This window comes from Chroicocephalus ridibundus, chromosome 4 (assembly GCF_963924245.1).
Source record: "Chroicocephalus ridibundus chromosome 4, bChrRid1.1, whole genome shotgun sequence".
Taxonomy (NCBI): Eukaryota; Metazoa; Chordata; class Aves; order Charadriiformes; family Laridae; genus Chroicocephalus; species Chroicocephalus ridibundus.
This window is the reverse complement of record NC_086287.1, coordinates 82,389,618-82,416,557: the sequence shown is the minus strand read 5'-3', so window position 1 is coordinate 82,416,557 and position 26,940 is coordinate 82,389,618. Positions and strand designations below refer to the sequence as shown.

Here is a 26,940-nt window from a genome sequence, read left to right as displayed (position 1 = left end):
TCACTCAGAAGACTCTGGGGCTCTTTTTTTCCAAACTTTTCCAGACAGCCCTGGAAGGCTTTGGATAGAATTTAAACGATTTCAGGATCTTTTATTTCCAATCGCTCTATGGCATTGCAAAACAAAAGTGACGCTTTCTATGTTAGGGGAGCATTCTCCTCCCCCCTCCCCCCCACGCGTAGGATTTTGAAAAGTGAAAGTTAGAAAAATAATCTTCTTCATCCTGACATATTTTCAATCCTCTTAAAACAATCTCAACAACTATATATAGTATGAAATTAGCTCTCGCCTGTTAGCCTTGTTCCTACACCGAATTTTCTAACGTGTCTCAGCAGTAATAAATTGTAAAGGAGGCTATGACTCTAAGAGTAGACAGTGTGTTTCATGGGTATTTAAACAACAGCATTAAGTACTATAGGAATCTGTGGAATGTGGAGTGCAGATTTATGTGTCTTAACAATTTCTTTACTGGTTTGTAATAAGCCAGCAAACTAACACTTTATTTTTGTATTAATTTGGCCTCAGAAGTAGAGTATACTGGAGCATGACAAGAACAACAAAAATAAACTGGCATATACTTAATAACTGTAACAGTGAATTGCCTCCAATGCTAAAATATTTATCGAAACTGGGGGGAAAAAAACTAAAAAGAATTACCCTCAACAGCCTGCTACCAGCTCTTTAACAGTGGGCAATGTAATGCCTTAAGGTACCTCAAACTGTCTTTCATTTTCTAGACTTAATGGCTGATTGCAGAAATCAATGTTGCCATTAGTAACAGAGTATTTGTTATGGCATGATTTCCTCTGTTGTTAGGCTTGCAGAATGATTACAGTATTAGTGAGGTGCTTTCTTTATAAAGGGCTGAAGATATAACTTTCAATTTACTATCCATTAGTAAGTGACTTTGGAAATATAGATGAGGCCAGAAATCTTACCTGTTATTACTTGGAGATTTTTATTTCAGCAGTCATAGGCTAGTAAGTTTAAAAATTGTACCAGGAAGCTCAATATTATATAGACATCTCCAGTGAAATATTATCTGCTTTGCTATTTTATACACAGCAAGTTAACGTGACATACAATGCAATTAAAATGTTTCGGCCCGATTTCTATTTTTCTTGTACTTTCAAATAGATGTGAATTAAGCAGAAGGCTTCATACATGTTAAAACGTGCACATAAGTTAAAAGATTGTCAAAAAGTTACTAATTTGTTTTTCTGAATCTCTTTTTAATCAGTCCAGTGGCCAGGTACGAGTAGATCTCTCAGCTAAGTAATTGATATGGTGGTGGGAATAAGAGCAATCAGAGAGGTTAGCCAACAGGCTGTTTATTAATCCTGTTTCTTTGAACTATAGCTCAAAGAAGGCATCTTTCCTCGCCCTTTTAAATGGAGAACATGGAAAGATCTGCAAGAGAGACACCACAAATAGAAGAGGAGGAAAAAAAAACCACCTTCCAAAACCTGGAGGGAGAGGCCCTGGAAGCGACATGGCCATTGGTGACTGCAGACCCTGCACGCTGCTGCCGGTGGGGTGGCGGAGGTGACAGCTGAAAGGCTAAGAGACCCGCCCTTGGAGGGGAGAAAAGGGCGAGCCGAGAATTAACCTCAAAGGCATTGCAGGAACCCCAACACAGATGTTCTGGCATGTAACACCACATCCCTGTGGACCGCTAGGAAGCAACCTAACGAATGCATAAACTACTTTGCTGCTGTGATTTCAAATATAGCTACGAAGCTTTCAGTGCAGAGAGGGAAGGAGAAGTTATCATACCTGAAGAGGAGGGTGAGGAAGGATGTGGGCTGTCCTCCTGGGCGCTCCCCGTCTGTGAGAGACCCCCACCTACTCCGCTTTCTTCAGTAATGTTAGAGGACCCTGGTGTCGTCGACCTGCTGACAGACTGAGACTCTTGATCACTGCCAGACCCACGTCGCTCATCAAGATTACCTTGAATTATTTCATCTTCTCCTTTCCTGTCTCTTTTGTGGACCCTGGAGTGAACGACCACTTGGTGGTATGTTCTAAAAACCCTTCCGCAGTCCGGGCATTCAGTTGGCTTTTCTTTTACGTTTCCATGACTTTGTAAGTTGTAATCGAGTCCCTGGTTCATACCATGTGACAAAAAATCTCTACTGCCTTCTAAAGGGTCTAGTTTGTTTGGCAAGTCTCTCTGATTGCCCATTTTAGTGCTGTGAACCAAATCAGCAGGCATTTTCTGCTTAGAGCCATCTGCTCCTACTAACACATACTCCCGCTTCTCCTTATCAAACATAACTCCAGCATTTGCCAAAGTGTCTTCATGGCTGCGCTGTATCTGCTGCTCTTTAGACAAAAAGCCATGTTCCATGGCCATTCCCCTTGCCATAAGCTGCCAGGCCTGATAGCTGTTTACTGGATCCATCTCTGCTGCTTTGGCGGCAGCTTGTAACCTTTCTATACAGCTGGATTTCAGAGGAGGCACCAGATTGAGACAGCCCAATAAAGAATGTTTATCCCCTTCAGCAATACTGTGGCCAATGCCAGAAATGGGCGAAAGGAGCTTCCCCAAGACTTCTTTCTCTTTCATGGGCATATCTCCTTTGTTATAGATTTGATTTTGTTCACTTAAACTCGCTTTGTCGGGAGGAAGAAACCCACTTTGCAAACATGACAGGTATCTGGAATACAAGTTTGCATGAGCTTCCTGGGACATGCTGCTGATGGAGACAGGTACTTCGGGATCATTAGGAGATTTGTTCTTTACAGATAACTTATTCAGGTGAACTTTCATGTGATTTTTAAGAAACCAAGGCTCTTTGAATCGCCTCCCGCAGATCTGACAGCAGTGTTCAAAGGAATCTTTGTGCTTTCTCATGTGGCCTTTTAGGAACCAGGCCTGGCTAAACACTTGGCCGCACACCTCACAACGGAACTCGTTGGTGGATTGCTCCCCATTCCCGTTGGAGCCCTGGCCCTGTGCCGACTCTGCGGTTATGTGAGCCTTCTCCACGTGGCTAATCAGCTCCTCCTCCTGCGAGGCGGCAAAGTCACACAGGGTGCACTTGTAAGGCTTGTGCAGGATCCTTATGTGCCTGTCCAGCTCTTCTCGCTTCTTAAACTTGCCTTTGCAAAACGTGCATCTGAACCCAGCTGTCTGAGCGACAACTTCTTCCTGGACGCTGACTGGCTTTGGAGAGGGAACAGGGTTTGAAATATCAGGTGTGCTGTGATTAGCTGGCACAGACAAGTTACAGTTTGCAAGAGGCATTGGCTGGGTGTGCTGCTGTGCTTTCACATCGGATCGTGGCTGCAAGAGGCTGCCCTTCATCTGTTTGTCCCGAAGAATTGCTCTCTCCTCCAGCTCATGTAAAAGTCTGTTTTCTTCTCGGACTCTTCCACGACCTTTGCCAAGGTTTCCAAGCTTATGAGTACGCAGGTGTATCTTCAGGTTGCCTTTCTGAGCTGCTCTGTGGTCACAGTATGGACACTTAAATGGTTTCTCTCCAGTATGAGTTCGCATGTGTAGCGACAGGATGCTGTTAAATCGAAAGCGTTTCCCACAGAGGGGACACGGGTACTTTCTGTTTTTCCTGGCATCATCCTCTATATCGCTCATCTGAGACATAATCCCTAGGTTTTGCCCATTTAAGAACTGCTGCAGATCCACGCGCCCATTCAAACTGGTGTCGACCTCCCTGTTGAGCTGGTTTGCCAACAATGCCATCTGACTGCTGATGGGCTGGTTTGCTATGGACATGTGGCTTTTGTCTTCTAGTGGTGCTGACGCCTTCTCCTCTGGATTCTGCCTGTTCTGGAGCTCCGGGAAGGCATGGCTGAGCTGGGAAGTGATCTGGTGCAGCTTCTGGCTCATTGAATACTGCCCATTGAGTATGGTGGTGTTGAGATGGGCGTCAGCTTCTGGCACAGCTGAAGAAACACCAAGGCACAAACTAGCTTCCTCCATCTCTGAAAATCAGAAGATATTTTAGATTCAGACTGTGAAAGAGTTACAAGCATTGAATCACTGACGTACAATTTGCATTTTATGTTTTACCTACTCATAATAATGCAAAGGAATTAGTGTAAAAACAATAAAAAGTGTATTAAATGCCAACTGCGCTATACAGTTTTGATCATACATGTGCTTTCATCATTCTGCATGTTTACCAATAACCATTAATTACTATTTTAAAATACGCTACAATTTCAAAATCTAATTATTATGGAAGGGGCAAAGGCTTTTACCACTTCCCTTGTCTTTCTTCTCATGAAATTGCACCTGTTTACATTTCTAAATCTATAGAAAAAGAAATGTTATGCATCTCTCCCATTTCCATTAGAAAAGCCATGAAAAAAAAATCCAACAAAAATAGAAATCCATTTGTAACTTTCAGTTCCATTAACCATATTCAATATATTACACATTCTACAATGAGAAAGATAGTTTTATGATTTGACAAAAAAACGATGGTATGATATTTACTGGTGTACAATAAAACAAGATAATGTTTTGGGAAAAAATAAAGTAAAGGACAAGCTTTAGAACAATAAAAGGGATTTTGCTTTAGTCAACAAAAAGTGCAGTAATATCTCATTAAGCTGATTAGTATGCTGCTTAGAAACAGTACTAGGTGCTGTAACACATGATTATAATCATAAAAATCCTTCAGTGTTTGCAAGTAAGCATTAACGAGGTATATTAAATTTTAAGGAGACTGCGACTAGCAGCTTTGTAAACCTCTGAGATTAAGATTTAACCCTTCTGTTACAAAACATTGTTATTTTGTCAATTTGAAACTGAGCCCATCAAAAGGCACATAAATTATCTTCTGCCAAGTCTTTTAATTCATCGTTGAAAACCTTCAGATTTCTGTTCTTAGGAAAACTTGCCAGATTATAGAAGGAATATCTCTGTCCTTCGATGGGTAAGACATGTGATTTAAGGGACTTTGATTTGTTTTAAAGAGTTCTCTTATGGAACTAGATAAAACCAATTAAAATCTGGGGAAGGTGTTGTGGAAAGCCTCAACAAGTTTAAGAATTTTAATAACTTTCCTAATACACAGTAATGACTACAAATTGTACCTACAATATGTATATTGCGGAAAATTAGAATTCAAAGCTGATTGTTAAACACAAGCGCTCTGTTCTGGTCTGCGTAATTGTCCACAGTAATCTTCTATCCTTGCCACTTCTCTACTCTATATGGAAATAATGTATCTATAAAATTCTATTTAAAATATAAAGTTTTACATTAATAACTCTCGAACTGTATGATGCTATAAGGTTATATTAGAACATAATTAAGATCTGTGTTGTTCAGTGGAGTGATTTGACACTTTATTCACTAATAAAATTACTGAATTCTATACATTATTGAATAATTAATTTGGTCAACTTTCTGCCTGGCTTTAGCCAAAAGCATTTCCTCGCTATGCCTTCTACAAAGGCTGCAGGCACACTCCAGGTGGACACCATTCCTCACAGGGCTTCATAATGGCCACTCACTAGACAATTTGAGGCCCAAATCTGGCACATACTTAAAATGCATGTAATTGTGCTCATGGGAGTAGTCCAGTAGACTTCAAAGGGTGACTCTTGAAAGCAAAGTTCCACACATGCTTAAGTATTTGCAGGATGAGGGCCTAAAAAAAAAGCATGGGTGGTCTCCAAGAGGAGACCTATTTGGTCCTCGACAGGATGATTGAGGTTGTGATGCAATGCAGATCTTGTGAGAAGTAAAGGGGGAAGTGTATATTCATGTATATTAAAGATGAACATGAGCTACACAATTTTGCTTAGATGTAAAGCAGATCTTTTTCAAAGTTTAACAGTGCTTAGACTCAGGTTTCATTTCGGGGACCCATTACTTACATGCTGTCAGTGTTGTTATTTATAAAAATATTAATGAGATCAACTATATAAAAAGAAAAAGCTTATACCTATAAGCTACAGAACTGCACTTAAGTAGCTTGTAACGTCTGGTTTCTGAAGGTAGGGGAACATAGTCAAGCCAAGTGATCACCCAAGGCCACGTAGCAAACAAATAAAATTCCTGGTTTCCATAAAAGTTTTCTGTGGAGTGGACCACAATCATTCAAAATGTGTGTACACAAAACCACATTTTTTTTTAACATTTTTGAAAGTTTGCCTAACTTTAGAAGCAACCCAATTTTCACATTCCAAAGGTTTAGCTTAAAATCTGAGGGCCATAGTGCTTAGGCCTGCCATTACCTGAAGTTGACTGAGATTTTGAGTATTTACCTACCCACTTCCTAAAAATGAAAAAAAAATAAAAAAACAAACAAACAAACAACAAATCGCCAGGAAAAAAAAAAAAAAACAAACACGAAAACCAAACAAAGAACAGAATTGACTTTCTGTCTGGATTCCACATACCACAGGCGTTACTTCTCCTCACCACGCTTAAACAAGGCATGTTGGCAAACAAGAACATAAAAATTCAAGAAATGCATTGCATGTACAGACACATACATATACTGAAGAGGGTTTAGAAAAGTCTTTGTGAATTGTCATTATTCTATAATAGCTTGAAAAATGCAGTCTAAATTTCATTTATTCAGTTGACCTCAATGGGAACTGGTGCCTTTACATGCTCAGGAAGGTTTGGGTAGTTAATTTTAGCATTTTATGCTCTATCGAAGTTTGGAAATGCTGACAGCTCCCAGTGGAGTTTATTAATTCTGATGTTTAACCCTAAGCATCAGTTCAAACGTATGGTTACTTGGATTGAGGAGGGGAGAGGCAGTTGTGGTTGAGATTTTAAGTCATTCAGTGTCTCTTTTTCAAAGATAACTTTAATAAAGTAACAACAACAGTTATAGTTGGAACATGGTAATTTTTTCTAATTTTCATTTTTCTGTTTTCTGTCTCCCACAAACATACAGACATACATAATGTAGAATTTAGATAGGATGAATTAAAAAAAAAAATCAAGAGGAAGACCAAACCCATAATTTCTCATTTAAAAACTAAAAATTTTGGATGAAGCCTGGGGAAGCCTGACCCACACACATTGATCCTTGGGCATTGGAAATTTTATGTTTTTGATGAAATAATCAGAAACGTCGCCAAAGCCACTGCTTAGTGAGAAATAACCACCTGTAAATGCTGCGTATTCTGATCTGTTCAATTACTAGGATCCAGCTACCGCAATCTCAAGATGCTACAATTCTTCACTCAAACTGTATTCCCACCCTCACCTGCCCCAGCTTCTTGGAGTCCTTTCTCCTGCCTCTGGCTCTGAATTGTCAGATCAGACAAATCAGACTCTCGATATTCTTCAGCCCATTCACAGCAAAACCTACCAAAATCTCATCTTGTATCCACTTGCAAGACAGAAATAAAACTCCTCCTCATCCATCATTCCACTATGAATTAGATAACCCAATCTAATTTACCTAATTTCTCTAAAAAAAATTAGCAATTTCATTCTCTCCCTCTTTATCCATCATCCCTGTCGAGATCTATGACCAGAGAGCCAGAGAGGGTTACACCAGGTGGGGTAAGGGGTTTTCCTTCCCCACCCAGTGAGCCTCTCACTTCAGGCCTTGCAGGTCGAAGTCCCCAGCTTGGTGTCATGGTGGTCACTTCACAGCCTCTTCCTGTGGCCCAGGACCCTCTCCCAAGGTCTGGCTGCTCTCCACGACACCCAAGAGGTGCAGAGGTGCTTCTGCGTCACAGCCATGCTCGCAGCCATGCAGTCGTCCTGCCTCCACATGGATGTCCCTATAGACGCTACCATCCTCTTCAGACTGGCCTGATGTGCAATTTTACCATATCCATTCTGCCCCAACAACCAAATGCTAAAAACACTAAAAAAACCTCAAGTGAGTGGACCTCATTGAAATTTACACTTTAACATATATCCAGTTTGTAATTTCAACTGTTTTGACAAACTAAGTCTTTTTTACAACATCTTCCTTCATTACGACCTGCCCTTCTTGCCCCCCAAGCCAGAACAGTATTCAAAAATAAACAATCTGGAAATGCCAATTTATAAGTGCTGATGCGACGCTTCACAGGAGGGAAAATTTCTAGCTTCCAATTTTAAATATATAGCTTATTACATTATTTTCATGATTCTGCTCTCTCTCATAAGGAAAACACAGAACGTCTTGCCACCTCTCGCGCTGGGAACAGAAGCACAATGTTCTCTGCAGTTAACGTATGTTTACAAAGTCAACTGCAAAACGAATTTGGGATTGTTGAGAAATTCAAAATACGTTTGTTGAAATTTATGTAGTAAATTGTCGACCTTCTAATCGTCTGAAATGTTCTGTAAAGACAGTGTCCCCCAAAGACGCGGCACCGTACAGAGCACGTTGGTATCGGGAGTTGTTCACGGGCTGCCCTTCCTAACCCAAACAGACCCTGAGCTCTCGCCCGGGCGAAAGCCAGCCCCGGCCCTGCTCCGCGGGCACAGGCCAGCCCCCAGCCTGGTGCGCGCTGCACGGGGCAGGGCAGGAGCACACAAACCGTCAGAGGCCAGCCCTTCCCCGTGTCGGGTGTGCAGTTCCCTGTTTCTGCGAGGAGGGTACTCAGCTTATGAAATTCACAACTGGATACATCTATTATAAAAATACTCTCTCATCTCCCACATGAAGGTACAGTGAGACATTCGAGCGCCTTTGATGATACTAATAGTTATTTTGATTTCACTCACATTTTTGCCCTCAAGACTATTTCCTGTGATATCAGTAACGAAAGTTCTGACTTTAGCCATTTCAATTGAACACACAGATTTTATTTAACTATTTGAAATGGATTACTGGAATTTAAAACCAATTATGACACCAGAAATGCCTGTCATCACAACTACATTAATGTAATATGAGAAGCTCGGCTTCCTTTTGCTGGAAACAGAGAAAAAAAAAAAAAAAGATGGCAACTAGATTAAAAAATAGTTTAAATATAACTATATGCCTACACACACATGTAAACATACGCACACACACGTATATCTGTATCCATACACATATGTGCATACACACACCTGTTATCTTTGTAAACAGATGGACCAAATTCAGCTCTCATTTACACCTGTTCATTCCTACTGGACACACACTAAAGCATTTCCCTCTTCACTGCTGTAGAGAAAACAGTCATTTTAAAAACACTGTTGTGCTGTTATTATAGCTTAGATTAGGTTAGTTAAAAGATTTACAGTTCAGTAAGCAAAGTAATGCTTTACAAGCTCACGTGTTTAAACGACAAGCTCGCTCTGGCCCTGATCCTCTGAGCAGTTGGAGTTACACACTCTGTCACTTATGCTTTCAGAATATAGACCTGGTATTTATCTTTCCAGCTAGAAAAATTCACATATATCTACATTATCTTGCGATCCATTAACAAATTCTAAATACTCCAATACAGACTGCTTCAGTTCTTAGCAACTCATAAACAGGTATCGCTGAGAAACTTCAGAATATATATTGGATTTTTATTAAATATTGTTCTTATTGTTGTAGCTGAAACAGTTTAACTAAGGCTGTTATAAGCATAATACACTCCTGTTAAGAAATACAGAACACCAGACTACTGAACCCTTTCAGGGTCATTAAACAGCTGTAAACATTATTACAAAAATAAACCAGAGATTTCATGCTTACATTTTAGCCCAGAGCTTGGTGTGCTGAGCAAGTACATTTTTTTCATCTCTTACAATCAACGCTGGTGACATTTGGGCATCCAAACAAATTACATCACAAATATTACTGAGGTGGGTAGGATACTGAGCGGTTTATTTGCCAGATGATTAATATATAAACAGTAGGGCAGGATAGATGACCTACTCTTCTTTGACTGATTTGTAGGCAATACTAAGAGACATAGATGTAAATAGTTAAATTTTAACAAAAACATGTGTGCACGGAAGGGGAGGGGAGGGATCAGCTCTATTTAATGCCACCAGGACAGCATTATCCAATCTGATAAAATGAAATAAACATTAGGCCAGATTCTATTCTCATTTTACTTATGTAAAATAGAGTAACTGCATCGAGTTCAATAGAGTTTTCCTTCCTTCCCCCCGCCCCCCCCTTTTTTTTTGGTTGGTTAAGTAGGTGTCCTGCTCCTTGGGGTATAGTATAATTATATTAGGGAAATATATGGTTTCTGGAGTGCAACAGAACATCTTTTTAAAAAATACGGTGGCCTACAGGTAATGTGTCCTATCCATTTGTGTTTATTTAAATATTATTAAGGCCAACTTGGTACTTCGTTATTGCTATTAGTCACTTTACCACATTTCAGTTGTATAGCAAAGCATATGTAGCTTCTAAGAATTAAAAAACCGGGGTGAAGCACCACTCGAACACGGTCTGTAGGAAGCGGTGGGTGCTCCCGCAGTCCCGGCCGGGCAGCCCCCGGGGTCGGGCTGGAGCCTGAGGCGAACACCCATCTCCCAGCACCCAGCCGCCCCGAGACCAAGCCGGGGGGAGCGGGCAAGGCATTTGACAAAACTATAGCTGCTTTGTAGCGCTGATATTTAAACAAGCTGCTTATTGATTCCAAAACAAAGTACTCCTTTAGTAACAACAGAGCCAACTCATTCCACAACAGTTTTTATGTCTTAAAGAAGGGTTAGCAGAGGGATTTTGAAGTTTCAAAAGTCATTAGCAGACAGAAAATTGTTTGCTGAGGCTGTACTGCTTTCGCTCTCGACTGAGAGAATTTCCAAAATACCTGTTACATCTGTAGGTTACTTTCTAGCTAGCACAGCGTTTTGGACCGATAACTGATCAGTAGAAGATAAATCACCAGAACAGCCTTTGGTTGGTAGCACCCATGGAGTGGAGGACTGTGAACTGTTTGTGATCACAATCTAGGAAGACGAGCAGAGAGGAGAGGAGAGGTCATTTATAAATCTCACTCACAGATTAGAATAGAAAGATTAGAAGAATGCAGACAAGCTGTTTGATTTATTGCTACTTTGCATGTGACTTAGCAAAATCTGTTTTCCTTCTTATTTATTCTATTTCACTTGCATATACTTAAGAAGTCAGAACCAAAGAAGAGAAAGATAAATAATTGGTACGGAAAGTTCAGTAGATTAAAAAAAAAAATCCTGCTTTTTTTCCAGGCACTGGTTGCATCTGGGATCATTATTTTTTAGCTTATAAGCATTGATTCTCATTTTACTTTTTTTTTTTTCCTAGTGTTCTCCTGATGAGAAAAGCAAAGATAAGAATGATACCAAAATTCAAACGTGAGCGTGATTTGCTGAATGCTTCATTAAATTAAAGCTTCTGTTACTTTAGAAACAGCATTTTTAAAAGTAAATTTGTTATTTTCATGTAATTTGGAATGTATACAACTGATTAAACTCTCTCCAATTTGATCAATCTCCTGTAGCTCCTATCTGATCATTCACTTTAATTAATCTAACTGGCATCCACGTCAGATTGAAGAAACCTTAAAATTAAGCTTTTAACGATCCACTTTAGTACCACGCAGTACAAATAAAATAACAAAATGCCTGGAAGACTTTGCAAAGCATATTTATGATTTCGTTTTTTGTCATTTTTACAGCACGAAATGGGCTCTGAATCTTCATTCTCATCTGAGGACGCTGTACCGCACTGGAAGCCTGTAATACTCTAACTCATTATATAATATTAAAATATACATAATGCTGACCCTATTAATCCTGCCTTCCTCACACAGGCGAGTTCCAAATAAGAGGCAGTGCCTTTCAGCTGGCTGAGGACAGGAGGATCAGGCCCTCTCTACCAATTACAAAGAGATCACACGCAAGAAGAGCTAAGACCACAGAACTCAAATCATAGTTTGAAACAATTTAAATCCAAAACTGTAATGCTGGGTTGATGATTTTATTTTCATTTCACAAAGGCTTAGACTTAGATTTTGTGCACAACTAAATCTAATGTCAAATGCACATATGTCCCAAAGATCAAAGTATGATTGATTGTGAAATATTCATATGCGATAGCCCGGCGAGATTTTGTTCACAAGGGCACCTGTCAGAAGCATAAGCTTGGATACAAATCATCAAATAAGTATGTAAAATCATTACTAAAATCCAGGCATGCAATCAGATAGTCAGTCGTCTGAAATTGTTGGACCGTAGCCAGCACAGTGGCTCAACAGACTAATGCTTTGGTCTTTGCAGATCCTCGGGGCCCCAAGTTCAGTTCCTCCTACCACTGGTCAGGTCAACTGTGTGTACCTAGTGTTGACTTTCCTGGCACTTAATGCTAGGAGAAAGGAAAAAAAAAAAAACCCGAGTCCATAAGTTCCCTTTGACCTGAGCCACAGAAACATCTGCTGGTTGAGTCACGAGCTGCTTGTTGGCCAAGTTTAACAGTAACCGATCCTGTTGCGGATCAGCTCTCTCAGCAGTAGGTGTCACTGCAATAAATAGATGGATTTCGAGGGACAAAGACACACATTCCCAATGAAAATGCATAAACAGAACATCCCTGAATAAAGAGAGTTTCAAAAAGAAGTATATGGTCCAATTAGACTTTAACTTTATGCAAAATGCTGGAAATCTGGTTTGGGGAGAAATGAAATTGCACAAGTGGGATTGCCAACAACAACAACAAAGTAATTCTGCCCTTTAGTCCTATGTCACAGAGATCCTTTAATTCACATTAATCACCTCCCTGCAATCCCAGGTCTATTAGGTAAAGACTGTTACAGATAAACCTTTTAAAAAAAAAAAAAAAAAAGCTCTCTAACAAATTAAGTAATTTTCTCTAGTGGAACAAAAGACCTAGTTATATGGAAAGACACCGCACACTCAACTGTAGTTTTAGGACTTAACAAAGACCACAAGGTTAGCCTATTTTCTGTCAAATTAGAGAGTCCACCTCCAACCCTATCTGCATACAGAACAAGCAAAAAGAGAATACTTAGAACAGCTTGGGGGGGGTGGGGGGGTGGAAGATGTCTCAAGTATAGATTTAATTAATAGAGTGCATATTTTGAAAAAGCAGTAACCAATTTATACTTGAAACAGAAATACGTGGTATGCCAAATAATATCACAGAGATGTCAGCCAAGTCTACACCATATTTGGTTTCATTATCACAAAATGGTTTGTAGGATAATTAAGGATGCTCCAAATTGCATACTATTTAGACAGTAGACAAAACAATGCATCACTAAGCATACGGGCTACCTGTGATGACATCAACACAGAAACTATGTGCCTAAGTAAATGTTTTAATGTTGGAAAAAGAAGGATTAATACATTAAACCTTGCATAACCTGTTGCACGTGAAAGAGACCATGTGCAACCGTATATACTCTGAAAGTACATATATAATACAACTGCATTTATTTTACTTCTAATGACATCGAACTGGGAACAAAGAAGAGGAAAGAATATATAGAGATAATGAAAAGATAAATTAATCAATTCTTCAAGGTCAGTTTATTTAAGAGGAACCAACATAAAAATCTCCCCCCACTCATGGAAAGCCTAAAGGGCCACACTGCCTGTCTGGGAAGAGTTAAGCTCCCCCTTCTCTCCCAACACGCTGCTGAAATGTCCCCAGCAGTAATTCCCACCAGCTCATACCCCGGTATTCCGTAAAGCTCCTCAGCGTCGTGGGTCATCAAAGCATACTGTGATGAACACAGTCAGAGAGGAGGTAAAGACATCTTCTGCGTGTCTCTTTGCTGGGCACAGAAATAGCCAACCACTTAATATAACGTAAATGCGAACTGTTAGAAACTCAGAAGTAACTTGCCCAATTTCAGTGCACCCAAACAGATTCCAAGGACAGAAAGGGATTGAATTTTTCAGAATTTCAGCACTGTAGAAATGTGTATTCCTAACTGATCATTTCCACATCTCATTTAGGAAAAAGCTCGCCATGTATCTTGACTTAAATAGATGGCTCATCCTCTGTAAGGCAGCCAGGGACAGAGTCCAGAACTCTTGACTCCCATTGCTTAGTCCAGTATGCCAGATAGCTTTCTTTTATCAAACATAATTGACTGCTGAAAAGACGGGGTTTTTTAACTCATGACAGACCTGTCAGCATAAAATTTTTTGGTTAAAATATTACAGAGAGTTATTTTGGGTTTTAATAACTGAGATTCTTGGCTGTTAATCCCTTCTACCTCCAATTTCTGTCTTCTCTCCTTTCTTCCCTCAACCCAACTGATTTATTTTTCCTCTCCCGGTAACACATGGACTTGGTGGCAAGAAGAAAAGACATAATTTAGAGGGTCATAGTGATTCTTAGATACAAGTGGCTTCAATGAGTTCTTTTTAATACTAATTTCTAGGAAAAAGATAATACTGAGAAAGCCTCAGTTTCGGTGGAATTAGATGGAGGAAAAGACAGAGTTGAAAGAGGCTGGGATGCTAGGAGGCAGGCGTATGCAGGGAAAACGGAGCAAACGTTGCTCAGAATGCTCTTTCTGTTTGTGGTCTCCAAAAAAGTAGAAACACCAAACTCCTTGCAGAACTAAGTGGAAAAAGATAGATCAGGAAACACAACACAAACTTAGACTAAGCATAGCAAAAATATACTTAATTATCGTTCAAGAAAAATGAAACACTGAAACACACAAATCTCCTTTATCCTTGTGTTCTGGTCTGTGCACACTTTTACCGACAGGATATATGACTGCTGTTGTCATTTAACTTTATTAATTGATCCCTGTCATGAACACAAGAGCAGAGCCGGTAACTCTAGAAGCCACCTCATACCTCCTATGATGCTTTCCCACTGAGATAAGTGGTTGAGACTCAAAAGGGTGTGGTTGGCAGTCACTGCGCACAGCTAAGACTCCGACAGCTTGATTTTGCAACTGCTATAATCGTATCTACCCCAAGGTCAGAAAATATTCAGAAAACACGCTCTTTTTCAAACTGTCATTTTAGAGAAGCAAAAAAAAAAAAAAAAAAACCAAACCAACATCGATCTGCAGGACTGCTAATTACACTGTTCTTTCGGATGGCTTCTTGAGCAGGAAGACAGCCCCAAACAGGAATGGATGTCTATACTAAAAGTAACTGACTTGGGAGTATTTCCCTGTATTTCCCCAGCTGCTTTTTAAGTTATCTCTACCTGTTGGAGCGAGATTGTTCTGCCTCACAATAAACCTGCCCTTTCGTCCGCAGGATGGTGCAAACCAGTTCTAACGGTTCTGCAATTAAGCCAAGGAAAAAACAATGATGTCACACAAGCGACCACAAAAAAGGGTCGCGTCTCTGCAGTACTCTTGAAGGCAGTGAGGTACAACCTGTGAGTGAACAGAAAATCGCCTCCTACCACTGCGCTGCAAGATCAAGCACAGGAAAAGGAATGGCTACGCAGCGCGTTTATCGGAGGAAGCATAGATGCAAGCACCGATTACGGTAAAACAGTACATACGCTTAAATACAATGGCAGCATGACCTTCAGGATCCCAACAAGCTGAGCATTGATTGCTGTCTGGGCACCTCTGTTTTATCTGGGCACAATAGCTTTGATCATTAATAAAAAGGGCACTGAAAACTTGGCAGACACATAGCAGATAGATGAATACGGGGGAGGAGGGATGCTATAAAAATACAATAACATATTTCAAAGCTATCTGCAGGATAAAAATCCTTTAAATAATTTTGATGTTAATTGCAACATTCCGGGCCCTTGGCTGAAAAGACAACCTATCGTAGTTGATAGGTGAGTGGCAACAAAGCTGACAAAGAAAGTCTGATAAATGCAATCACAGGATGACAGACCCTGGCAAGTTCAATTACGGTTGCAGAGTCAGTGGGGAGATGGACTCTGCTAACTGTAATATATCCTTAACAGCCAGCTCTGGCCACGTACAGCTCTGACCAAACTCCTTCCAGTGACTGACAGGATCCCTGGAGGCTTCGGTCCCGTGGCAGGCTGAGAGCAGCTGAGAGTTGTTATTGGAAGGACCAGGGACTTACAGGGAGTGCTTTACTGCACGAGTTTGTGATAGAACACGCAAATAAACATAACTATCTCTCAGTGAAACTATTTCAAGTCTTTTGAATAGTCTGCACAAACGAGCAGCTTGTGTTCACTTTCTCTAGCTCATGTAAAACTTGACTCAGTGTTAATTTACGTCGCTGCAAACCTGGGTGAATCTAGGCAATTTCAGCAAAATAAAAAGAAGGAGGGGGAAAGACCTGGTGGTTGAGTTTCAAGGACCAGGCCAGGGGAGGCGGCGAGCGGGCTCCCGCTCCTTCCGATAGGATATCAAAGTGCTCCTCACCGAACAGGACCGAACACCAAAAGCCCCAGAGCTGAGAACACTCAGGAGTTCCCACACGAAACCTCTGTGTTGTTTCAGTTGTGCAAGCAAAACCTCTTTTTTCTGCTGTACTGATTTCAAGCACCTTGCGCCTACACTTACAAGTATAGAGATAGTTATACCTCTTTCGAATTCGAAGGATTTTCATCTCCTTCACTTTCGGCTTCTGAACGGACCAGCTATTCTTATTTGATGTGAGAAAGCAAGACGGGGATGTATATAGCAAACTGGGGCTTCTCATACTTCAGTGCAAAATTATCCAAGAATTTAAGTCATATTTAATCAAAGTATCAAAAGTATCAGGCTTCCTTGTGGTTTCCTTTTCTTTTTTTTTTTTTTTCCTTTTCTTTTTTTTTAAGTCACAAAAAAGAAGTCCTTTCTCAATTTTTGGTAGTTGACTTTTATTTTCCTAGTGACTTTTTTACCAAAAAAGAAAATAATCTAAAGGACTTCTTTGTTCTCTTTCTGGATTTTTCCAAAAATATCGTAAAATGACAATGGTATAAAAATTATACCGTAAAAAAAAAAAAAAAATGTAAGTACTGTGAATGAGCAGAGTTATTCATTTATATCCCTAGCTTATGAAATGCCTGTATCATGTATCCTTTATCCAACAGCAGACTCTTTTAGGCTCAATCACAAGAGCTAACAATACGTTATTGATATGATTTCAGGAAACTGTCAGCAGGCAGCTTAACTTTCAGCTCCTCAGCTATGGTGAGCGTATGCACAAAACGTACCTGTACCTCTCCTGCATGAAAGCTGGCAGCGACGCGCACATTCCTGTCAGCTGTCACGGCAGAATGAAGAGAAATGTAAACAGGTCTTCCTCACTAAATGCAGCCTCATACTCCTTACACAGCGAAAACCCGCTACTGGTTTCACTGGCCATGTTAACCAGCATGGGGAACGCCTGGCAGAGCACTGAGGGGCAGCCGGTTGCTCCCTGCGAGAAGCCGGAGTAAGGAGAGTTGGGCAGGTAACCAAAGGGGCTGCCGTGGGCCCTCATCCTTCTTGCCCCGTGGCCACGTCCTCCCCAGCACTCAGCCCTCCGCCAGCAGTTGGCCTTTCACACCGCCGCGAACGTTTCAAGCTTCCTCCCGTGCCCTCCAATTATATTCAACACAAAATCAATAGGAAGAGAACTGAACAGGGAGGCTAACTGGGCCGCTGCCCTGCCAAGAAACAGAGCGGGTTAAATGACGCCTGCAGGTTGGTGCACCCCAGGCCGGGTCTCCAGAAGCAGCAGGAGCCTGACTCCTATCAACCAGGGTGAAAATCGGGACTTTCAACGCATTTCTGCATCTGGCCCTTTGCGCTCACTCTGGAGAATGGGTAAAATCGAAATGAGAGAGAGACGAGGCTCTTCTGTAAAGATACAAAACTTCATTTTCAACCACTTCTGCTTGAAGGAAAAATAAAGTTAGCACGTAAATAAGTCCAGCATTTTCAAGTTTTATATTTACATGCTATTATATTTTAAAGTGCTGAAGAATAATCACAAATGTCAGAAGCCAGACCAGGTAAGCTAAAAGTGCATCTCTCCCCCAATGTAGGAAACCAGTGGTTTTTAAAACTAGTTTTCGTATTGGTTTACAAGCTTTAATAAAAAAAGGATATGTTGTACTATTAGATGCTGGTCATTTTTTTTTGTCTGACGAAGAGAAATAACAGGCTGCTGCACGAGTTTGCACAGTTTTGGTGGGTTTTTTTTCCTCCGAATGATCAGAGAAAGTACCGTACTTTAAGGATGTGCCTCACTTGCTCTTAAAAGGGTAAAACAAAATATTCTTCTAGCTATTCTAAGCCTGCCATATAAGTATTATGCTGTTACAGATTTCAAAAGGTTAGCTTCAATGAACCTGACATCAGTATAACCCAAAATAACCCATTCAAGAGAAAAGTAAGAAATAATTGCTGTTTTCTCTTTTTTTTTCCTGAGCTATATTGCTATAATGATTTTGCATAACAGATTGAACAAAGTGCTGTTGTGACAGGTGGTAGAATTCAGCTAGTAAGCACAGAGACAGGGTTCAATTTAGTTTGTGAATCCTTTAATTGTTGTGCAGCTAATTAAAGAAGGTTCTTTACACTCGCAAGTGTTTACCGTTGCTAGTATGCATACATGAAAAATTAAATTGTGCCTTCAAGGGCTGAGAACTATAGAAAAATCATAGCTGATTCTGCAACATGCTTACCAGCTCAAAATAGCTGCTTTTCACAATTGGAATTTGTAAAACTTTTTGCTAAGCAAATATAGAGCTAATTAGAAGTGTTCGTTGGACCAATTAACATTTAAATAAATAAGCCATATTGCACATTTCACAGTCTTTATTTAATGATGCTTCTTAACTCTTTGGAAAGATTCCTTTAAGTACAAATAAGTTGTCATAAAAATGAAAGACAAAAATAACACCATAACAGTATATTCTATGCTTTTTTCTTTTTGCCTTGAAGTCTTTTCTAAAACTCTATACCTGTTACTGGGGAAGGGGGGGATACACAAATCTGGTTCCTTCTTTCATCTTGTCAAGTTACCTTTCCACCCTTTTGAATGCAAACAGAAAAACATATTTGATTACTATTTAAAGTGTTATGATAGCTCTGTTTGTTTTGCCCTATGGAACAGAATCTGTTTAAAAAAAAAAAAAAAAATCTTACTTTTATCTCATAAAATGGCCATTCCAGCCCCTCCAAAAAAGGGTGTTCTCAGAAGAGATTGCTCTTAGAGTAGCAAAAGCAGCAGTTTGAAAGTTGCATATACAAACAGTGAAGTGAAAGCAAAAAGAAAATAAAATCTGGTTTTCAGGTCGACTGTTTGCATTCTCATACCAAAACCACTGTTGTTATTATACCTAACCCCAGGGCCGCAATTGCCTGTCTCTTCGGGGTCAAGTGATATTTTGCTTTCAAAACAACTGTCTTTTAATTTAACAGTCCCTTTCAATCAATAAGACCCTTCAGTCTGCGTCGAACATACATTTTCTCTCTCTCTTTCAACCTCCAAACCTCTACCTAACACAAAGGTTACATTAAAAACAGGGGGAAGGCTTCTTGCTACGTTTTTCCAAGACGCGTTACGCTACCTTGCAATCACACTAAGAGCTAACATGGAAGGACTCATTGTTGACCTTGGCTTTCAGCACAGAAAACCAAATTAACAAGGACCAATTAACATTTAAATAAATAAGGAAGATTAACAAAGAATACTCTGCATACCAAGAGGGTAAAATAAGCTAAAGGAAAAAGTACAGTATCTCCCTCAATCGGCATGAATGAGATTGTCCGGGAAGGACGCAAGCCCGTTGGTGCATGGAAGCACAGAGGGCTCTTTCCTGTACCAGCAAGGGCTGCTGAGCACCAAAGGGGATGCAGCCGCGCGTGAACGCAGGCAATGCTCTTGCTCTGGCAGACCCTTGGGAGAACGTGCAGAGACCCCATCGTCCTGCACGATGTACTCTCAGGAGAAAAGGTGCTGCCCGTATTCCTGCCCCTTCCACATGAGGCCGGTGGTCTTTGCGACCGCCCACGTCTGACTGCTGGGCACCACGAAGGCCGTGGCTTTGAGCTCACGGCTGAGAAGCAGCAGGCCAAGACTAGCTACCTCCTGCAGAGATTGTCAGCGCATGCTACTTCTGATTACACTTTTAGTGGAAAAGGTGTGTTTGGGTTTGGTTTGGTTTTTTTCTAGATCTAGTAAATTCTGGTTAAAGTCAAAAAGTGGGCAAAGAACATCCAACAGCCCAAGAGGAAGGTATTTGGGAAGTCTCTGAGGACTGGGAAATTTGTGTTTTAAAATGTCCGTTCCGTTACATTCAACCTGGAGACTCCAACCTGAATTTTGGTGCTAACGAGGTAGTTGCTCTGACTACCAAGCTACAAACTATACCGGTATGAAGTTCTCAAAACTTCCATGGTTCAGGGAAACCAAATCTCTCCCCAATTTAATTTCATATGCTTCCTCGACCTTATTTTCAGTGGAAGGAGGCGGGCAGCACAGAGGTAACTGAAGCCGTAACCTGGAGGTAGCTGTAGGGACTCCCTGTGCCATATGATCAGATGACACCTCACCAAGCAGGATGAAGGTAAAGGGCCCAGCCACCTTTCTACTTCCCTGCCTCCCGCTCTTCCCTCAGGTAAATCTCCAAAGAGAACTTTCAATTGGCAAAGTTTCTCCACCATTCTTGGATATCATTATCCCAAAAGAACAATTAAATCCCCCACTTACTAATCATCTACAAAGCCCATCTTTTAAAGGGAAACTCCTCCTACACAAAGGTTATGAATAATTCTCAGAAGGTTACAACATGATCTATCATTTTAAGTATTTGGATCTGGAGTACTGGTTCAGGCCTCTAACTGACAGCCACCTTTATGAATAGTTAAGAGTTCACAGAGATGATTATCATGTACTATTTAAATATGTATAAAGGACAAAGATAATAACAATACTTTGCACTTTAATAGAAGCTTCTGTCTGAAATTCTCAAAGGAGAGCCGAAGTCCTCACGAATGCACGCTCACAGCTCCTCTGACCTGCACAGTTGGTCACTGCTATTATTCTCAGGAATCTGGTAGGCTGTTATTGTTAGATTTCTCAAAAATGATAATGTCCGGCTTAACTAACAGAGCAACTGAAGCTTTAGCAAAAGGGTAACCCAAAGTGAATCACCATTGCAGGAATGCTGACCAGCCCCTTGCACTGAGGCAAAAAGCAGCGTGGGACTCTGCAAGGTGCTTTACAGACGCTCGACCCCCGTTCTCCTGGCCGAGGAGGAGAATCCTCCTCATTCCCAGGCTGAGACCCAGCTGACTGAGCAGCACACTGTCCAGCTGGGAGAAAAGCATCTCCTGTCACTGTTCAGGAATAAGCCTTTCTGTAGCCTCAGAAATAATTTTAGATTTTTTTTTCCCCAGTACTAAAATAATTGTAGGGTGGGGTTTTTTTCCCCAGTACTAAAACAAACAAACAACAAACAAAAAAACCCAACCAAAAGTGGACTCTTACTTGAGAGCCATACTTACTTGCATGAAGAACACTTTTCTGCACTTTGTTAGAATTACAGCAGTTTTGTATTTAAAAAAAAAAAAAAAAGTTTTAAGTCATCTATTTCTAAATGCCCTACTTTGATAAAGTTAAACTCTCCTTTTTTATGATCAAGAGGCTGGAAGAAAGTTCTCTTGCCTATAAAATACAGAATTTTAGCTACACGAAGATTTGAACACAATCAATTGTATCCTTCACAGAAAATATGAACAAAGCTAATAATTTCAAACAGAAATGTAAAAAACAGGGACCCCAAATATCAGCACCAATCCAATTCAACTGTAAAGTTTGAAACGCCACTAAAAACTTCTCTGCGTTTGAAAACTGGACCTGGAAAATTGGAACTTATGCAAATGGCATTTGTACAGCAGTGAAACCAAAGGTCCTCCTGTCCTTAGGGCCATATTTACAGAAGAGTCAACTGATCATGAATAATTCTGCCAATGTATTAGGAAAACATGTTTTACTTCCAACATTAGTAATATGTGTCTTTTATTATACAACTTTGTTTCTTAGACGAGTAAATTTCTTAACCAAGAATAAAAAAAAAAAAATGCAAAGAAAAAAAAATCACATATGTCCCAAAGTACACAAGTTTTCATGCTTCCTTTTACAATAGCAATTTTGCTTCAACATCTTTAAAAAATTCTCAAGAGTGTCAGAGAACCACAGATGACTTTCAGATCTCTTGCAAAACTTGTAGTGAACATAACAATTGCAAAGTTTTTTGAGAGAGAAAGAAATGAGGAAAATACACTTCAATATGATTGTTTTCAAATACCTGAACTAACTGGGAATGAGCTGGTATCGTGAAATCCCCTCAGAACAGACAACTTTTCTTGACATAAAATGCAATGATGTACGGAACTGGACTGGCTTTGTCCACTGGACAATTTGTGTTGTAAGAGCATCTGTATTCCCCTTCTCTTTCACCCCTAAAAAACAGTTTATCATAATTTCCCTACCAGCATTATAGTCAGCCTTAACTTCTCCCCCCCCCCGTCCTTAATTTTAACTCAGTTCTTTAAATCTGAATGATGAAGTTACTGAAATAACACCCCAAGCCTCTGGCTGCGTTACCGCTAGCACAATGGAGCTCTGATCTCATTCGAAGTCCTATAGCTAATAACAAACAGCAAGAGACTGAATTCCCTCTTCTCAAATATAACCATCTAAAGTCCAGTTAAATTCAGCATAACATTCACAGACACAGAGGATCAGAAAATTGGTTCACAACAACTTATCACAGAGTAACATGTTAGCACAAGTTAACTGATTCACAGTAATTTTTAGTGTACATGCTCCTGGCAAATGTGATGTAAACTTAGTACAGCTTTCAGTGAAAGACATATTTCACTGGTTTCATTAGGGCTAAACTAATACATTGCTTCTCGCGTGCTGTGAGGCAGGAGCTACTACAGAGACAGATACAGCAGCTGACAATTGGTAATCCGGGTGCGGGGATGGGTATATATTGCTAGGTTCTGTGGTCTTTTGCCAGGGTTCAGAAAATCAGATATTTCAGACTGCAATTTGTTTTGCCAGATTTTCATTAAAACACCTGCGCTAAATTTTTCACGGAAAGCTACAAGGCTTTTCCTTAGGGCCTGTTTGCCATGGAAGTCCCACCAAATGTGCAGCAGGATATGGGCTGGCAAAAATAAATAATAAAAATTACAAAGCAACCAAACTCCATGAGATGTAGAGATACCAAGACTTAAAAGAGTGGGAGATACAAATTTTAAAAATACATGATGGACTCAATCCAAAACCAACTTGGTGACAGTCTTTCCAATAACCTTCATGAATTTTGGTCCAAGCCCATGCTGAATCAGTGGCAAACATTTATACCCATACATGGATCTCAGGGTGGAACTTGAATCCATAGATATGTGGAGCTTATTGATGCAAATGACAACCACAGATAGAGGAAAAGACTTAATTTACCCTTTTTCCCTTTACTTTTCATTGCAGTCTCTAACACAGAACACAAAAATCAAGGTATTTATAGTTAAACCTTTTTTCCCTGCAAAATTACTTTCAATAACTAAAAACAATCTGAACTAAAACGAAACAACATTGTACTGTAACGTATGACTTACAAAACATTTCAAAGAAAAAATTCACCCATGTGTGATTTCCCTATAAGCCACACGCCACGTAACTACAGAAACACACTGTTCTGGAGTTTCTCTTTCTTACTCTAACAGATTGGCAAGGTTTTCACCCTTCTTTTTCCTGCTCAAAAAAATTTCTTTGTAGGACTACTAAGTAGCAATGGAGCATGACGCTGGAATACAGGGAGAATGAGTCATCCTGCCTTACACAGTAATGACTGGCTCTACAAGGTTTCATGAATGAAAATAAAAGTGAAAAATCAAACCCAAAAAAAAATATCCCCAGGAGTTTCCAGTTCTTCATTTATTATTTCACCGATAGTGGAATGGTCTTCCACCAGTGGCACTGCTACCATCAACTCAATGCATTTTGGGATACATCAATACAATAGAAAGGAGCTGAGTAGAGGATGGAGCGATACAAGACAGAGACAAAACAGTAATGCACTGCAACTATTCCTAATCATAATTATTTTCCTAATTTTTTTAGAGATTAAAACTAATACTGAAAAGTTGTTGTTTTATCTTTGATTTGCTATATCCAGCAAGCTAAAATTGGGTTCAGACTGATGAATGTGCTTTCTGTTGAAGGCAAGCATGCATCCCATCGAACAGGAGCAGAGAGCAGATACAATGCACGGTGCCCACAGGAGGGGACACACACTCTCAACAGAATCATCTTCTCCGCAGAGAAAGTGCACTGGTTACAAAACATGCATCCACACATACCAGTGAAAAACTGGCACGGCTAATTTTAAGTCTTCCAGCCCTGACATACTGAACACGCCAAATGCTTTTGTTCTGATGTAGCCGTGTCTACTCAAATCACAAACTATATAATAATGAGTAACATACCTGCAAAATTAACATAAAACACATTTATTTTATAACTCAGTCTGCAGTCAGGTCTGTGTGTTCCCTAAATGAAGGAAAAATATATGGTAAACTTAGATCCAGAAGTTTGCAATACAAACAACAACAACAAAAAAAACCCTTGGCAAAAATGTTTACAAATAAAACTTACGCATCTTTTCTTTTTGTCAATTGATAATTCCATGAAGCAACTACAATGATCACAATCAAAAATAAGCACACACTTTTCCTCAAAAAGTTCCCATAACAATTCCTATTTATCATCCACTTTGAAAATCATCATCGGGCCTCCTACTTATTGCGTTGGATCTTCCATGGCAATCAGTTGACAGCTCCTATATATCCTGAATAACATTGTCCCTCTTGGGGACCATACACCTTTGCGATACCTAAGGGGCTCTTTCAAAGGTCAAGAGGTTTGGAAGACTTCCTACACCGGAAGGGAGATAGTTTAATAAGATTTACAACGAAAATTTTTTGGAATAGCCAAGCAGAATGCACACAATGGCCACATTAATATTGCTACTATATCCTCACTCGATGCTCACTGACTTCCACTCTGCAGCTTTGCATGAAATTTATGAGTTTGCCCAAACATAAGCACGAGCTGAAACACCTTCTTAAATTAAGACTGCAAAACATCAGCACTGCTTGTGAGAGATGTCACTAACCAGAAATGTTTTGGGTTTTTTCTGTCATATTTAATGTTTCTATAAGGCAGCGCATCAGCGGTCACTGGTATGTTATAAACCATTAATTGCAACAAGTAAGTTTCAGCAGCTAGAGAGGGAATCAAAATAAATTTTCAATCAGGAAACAGACAGGTTTGTCCAATACACTTGAAATCTCCAGCACATGCAGAGTCACTTTGCAGATACAGAACAACGGATGAGGAAAATGTAACTTGTAAACAAATACTGTTAGTATTGGCTGGAGCCGTTTCTATGCCAGGCTACGATATGGTCCAGCACATGATATGACTTGCACTTTCTGGTTTTATTCTATTATTTTTTTAGGACAGGATCTCTCTCACTTATATTCAGCCATTCCAGCATCCCATGTACCTCAATTAGACACCCGTTTTTACAGAGAATGAAATCCTCTCGAGATGCCTATGCCTTTTCTGTGAGAAGCACACGTAGATAACCTAACTCTTAGACAGCATTCCCTTACCTTGCGCAGGAAAAATAGCGTTCCATAATCCAAACTATACTAAGTGTTTCACCAAAGGGCAGCTGGCATTTCCACTGCTTCACCATGAGCACGTTTTTCAAAATCATATTTTACAGGAATCAAGACTAAATTGTTACTTAGAAGGTTTATTTTGTAAAGACATTAATTAATGGACCGCACATGGAAGCGAGGTGGGGAATATTGTGCATTATTCTGTTGGCAAGTACATCATTTTAGTAATTAATGTTGACATCATCTTTTGAAAATGCATTAAGCAATATAGACAACATATACTCTGCCGCCCAGCATTCCTTTTTTTTTTTTTTAGGGGAGGCGGGTGGGGAAATGGAGAGGGACTCTCTCATGTCTGAGCACTAATACTGCAGTGGGGTCCTCCATTGCCCAGTAAGGTCCTAGTCTGTCTTGGTAAGCGGTACACTTTAGGTACCGTTCTGCACTTGAAGACGTTATTGAGAATCTAGCGTTCCCACAGACTGCAAGAGCTCTAGAGATCCAAATACCACAACGTTTTTACTGAACCATTCCTTTAAGAATCCCCATTAATGGAGTCATTTCCTTCCTTATGGGCTTCAAGTAGAAAAGCAACTCATGGTAAGCTTTCACTTTGACCCCTGTGTTCAGACAGATTCCAGTTCCCTTTCTCTTCCTCCCTCCTTTTTCTACCCAACCAATCAAAGAGCTGTTCTCTCTTGTTTCCCAAATAAAGTGCATCCCTCTTTCCATAGGAAAGATATGAAAAAAGGAGGAGGCACTAGTTTACCTCAGTGATATGCACCCATGAAGTTTTTTTCATCAGCCTGTCCATCAGGAACCGAGCAGCTGAGAAATACCAGTTATGCCTTTGAAAAAGAAATTCTGAGCATCTCTTTTACCATTCTCAACCAGTTAGAGTCTAAGCACCTTAATTCTAAGGTTCTAGATATGTAGGAAGTTAGTGCCCTTCATGACTCAAAGCTATGGCTTTTTTTTTAGCTGTTTATTGACCTGTTTATTATTATCTGTTTATTGAGCTGTTTTCCATGAATCTGTCTAATCCCTTTCTGAGCATGCTGATGCTGTCTGCCTCTACAAATTCCCTTGGCAGCAAGTTCCAGAAGTTCACTACACACTGTGTCGAGAATTATTTCTTTTATCTGTTTTAAACTGATCCCCTGCCACTTCCAGTGGGTGTTCTAGTTACGAGTTTGTGGCATTTGGTGAAAAAAAGGGGGTGAGGGTTGTGGAAATTACTTTGATGGAATTTTGTGTTTGCAGCTATCCAGTTTTCCCCAGTGAAATGTGTCCAAAAAAAGTGACAATGCAACTTAGAATGTAAGACCCCAACACGATAGCACCAGATGAGTGCCCTTGCTAATGTAGATTTGCTAACACAGTCTACTGAATTTTATAATCTAGTCCTTGATGATGAAAAGACAGTCCACTTTGCAGTACCAAAGACCTCTTCCATAAGCT

General features: G+C 40.1%; 1 protein-coding gene across 13 annotated transcripts in view; it reads right to left on the bottom strand.

Moving 5' to 3' along the window:
• The window catches only part of ZNF536 (zinc finger protein 536), a 352,702-nt gene that overhangs the window by 187,055 nt on the left and 138,707 nt on the right, over nucleotides 1–26,940 (bottom strand). For all 13 annotated transcript variants that reach the window (XM_063334486.1, XM_063334478.1, XM_063334480.1 and 10 more), the window contains one exon: nucleotides 1,777–3,948. In XM_063334486.1, the coding sequence (XP_063190556.1) occupies nucleotides 1,777–3,946 (2,170 nt within the window). In that variant the 5' untranslated portion in view covers nucleotides 3,947–3,948. The remainder of the gene's footprint in view (nucleotides 1–1,776; nucleotides 3,949–26,940) is intronic.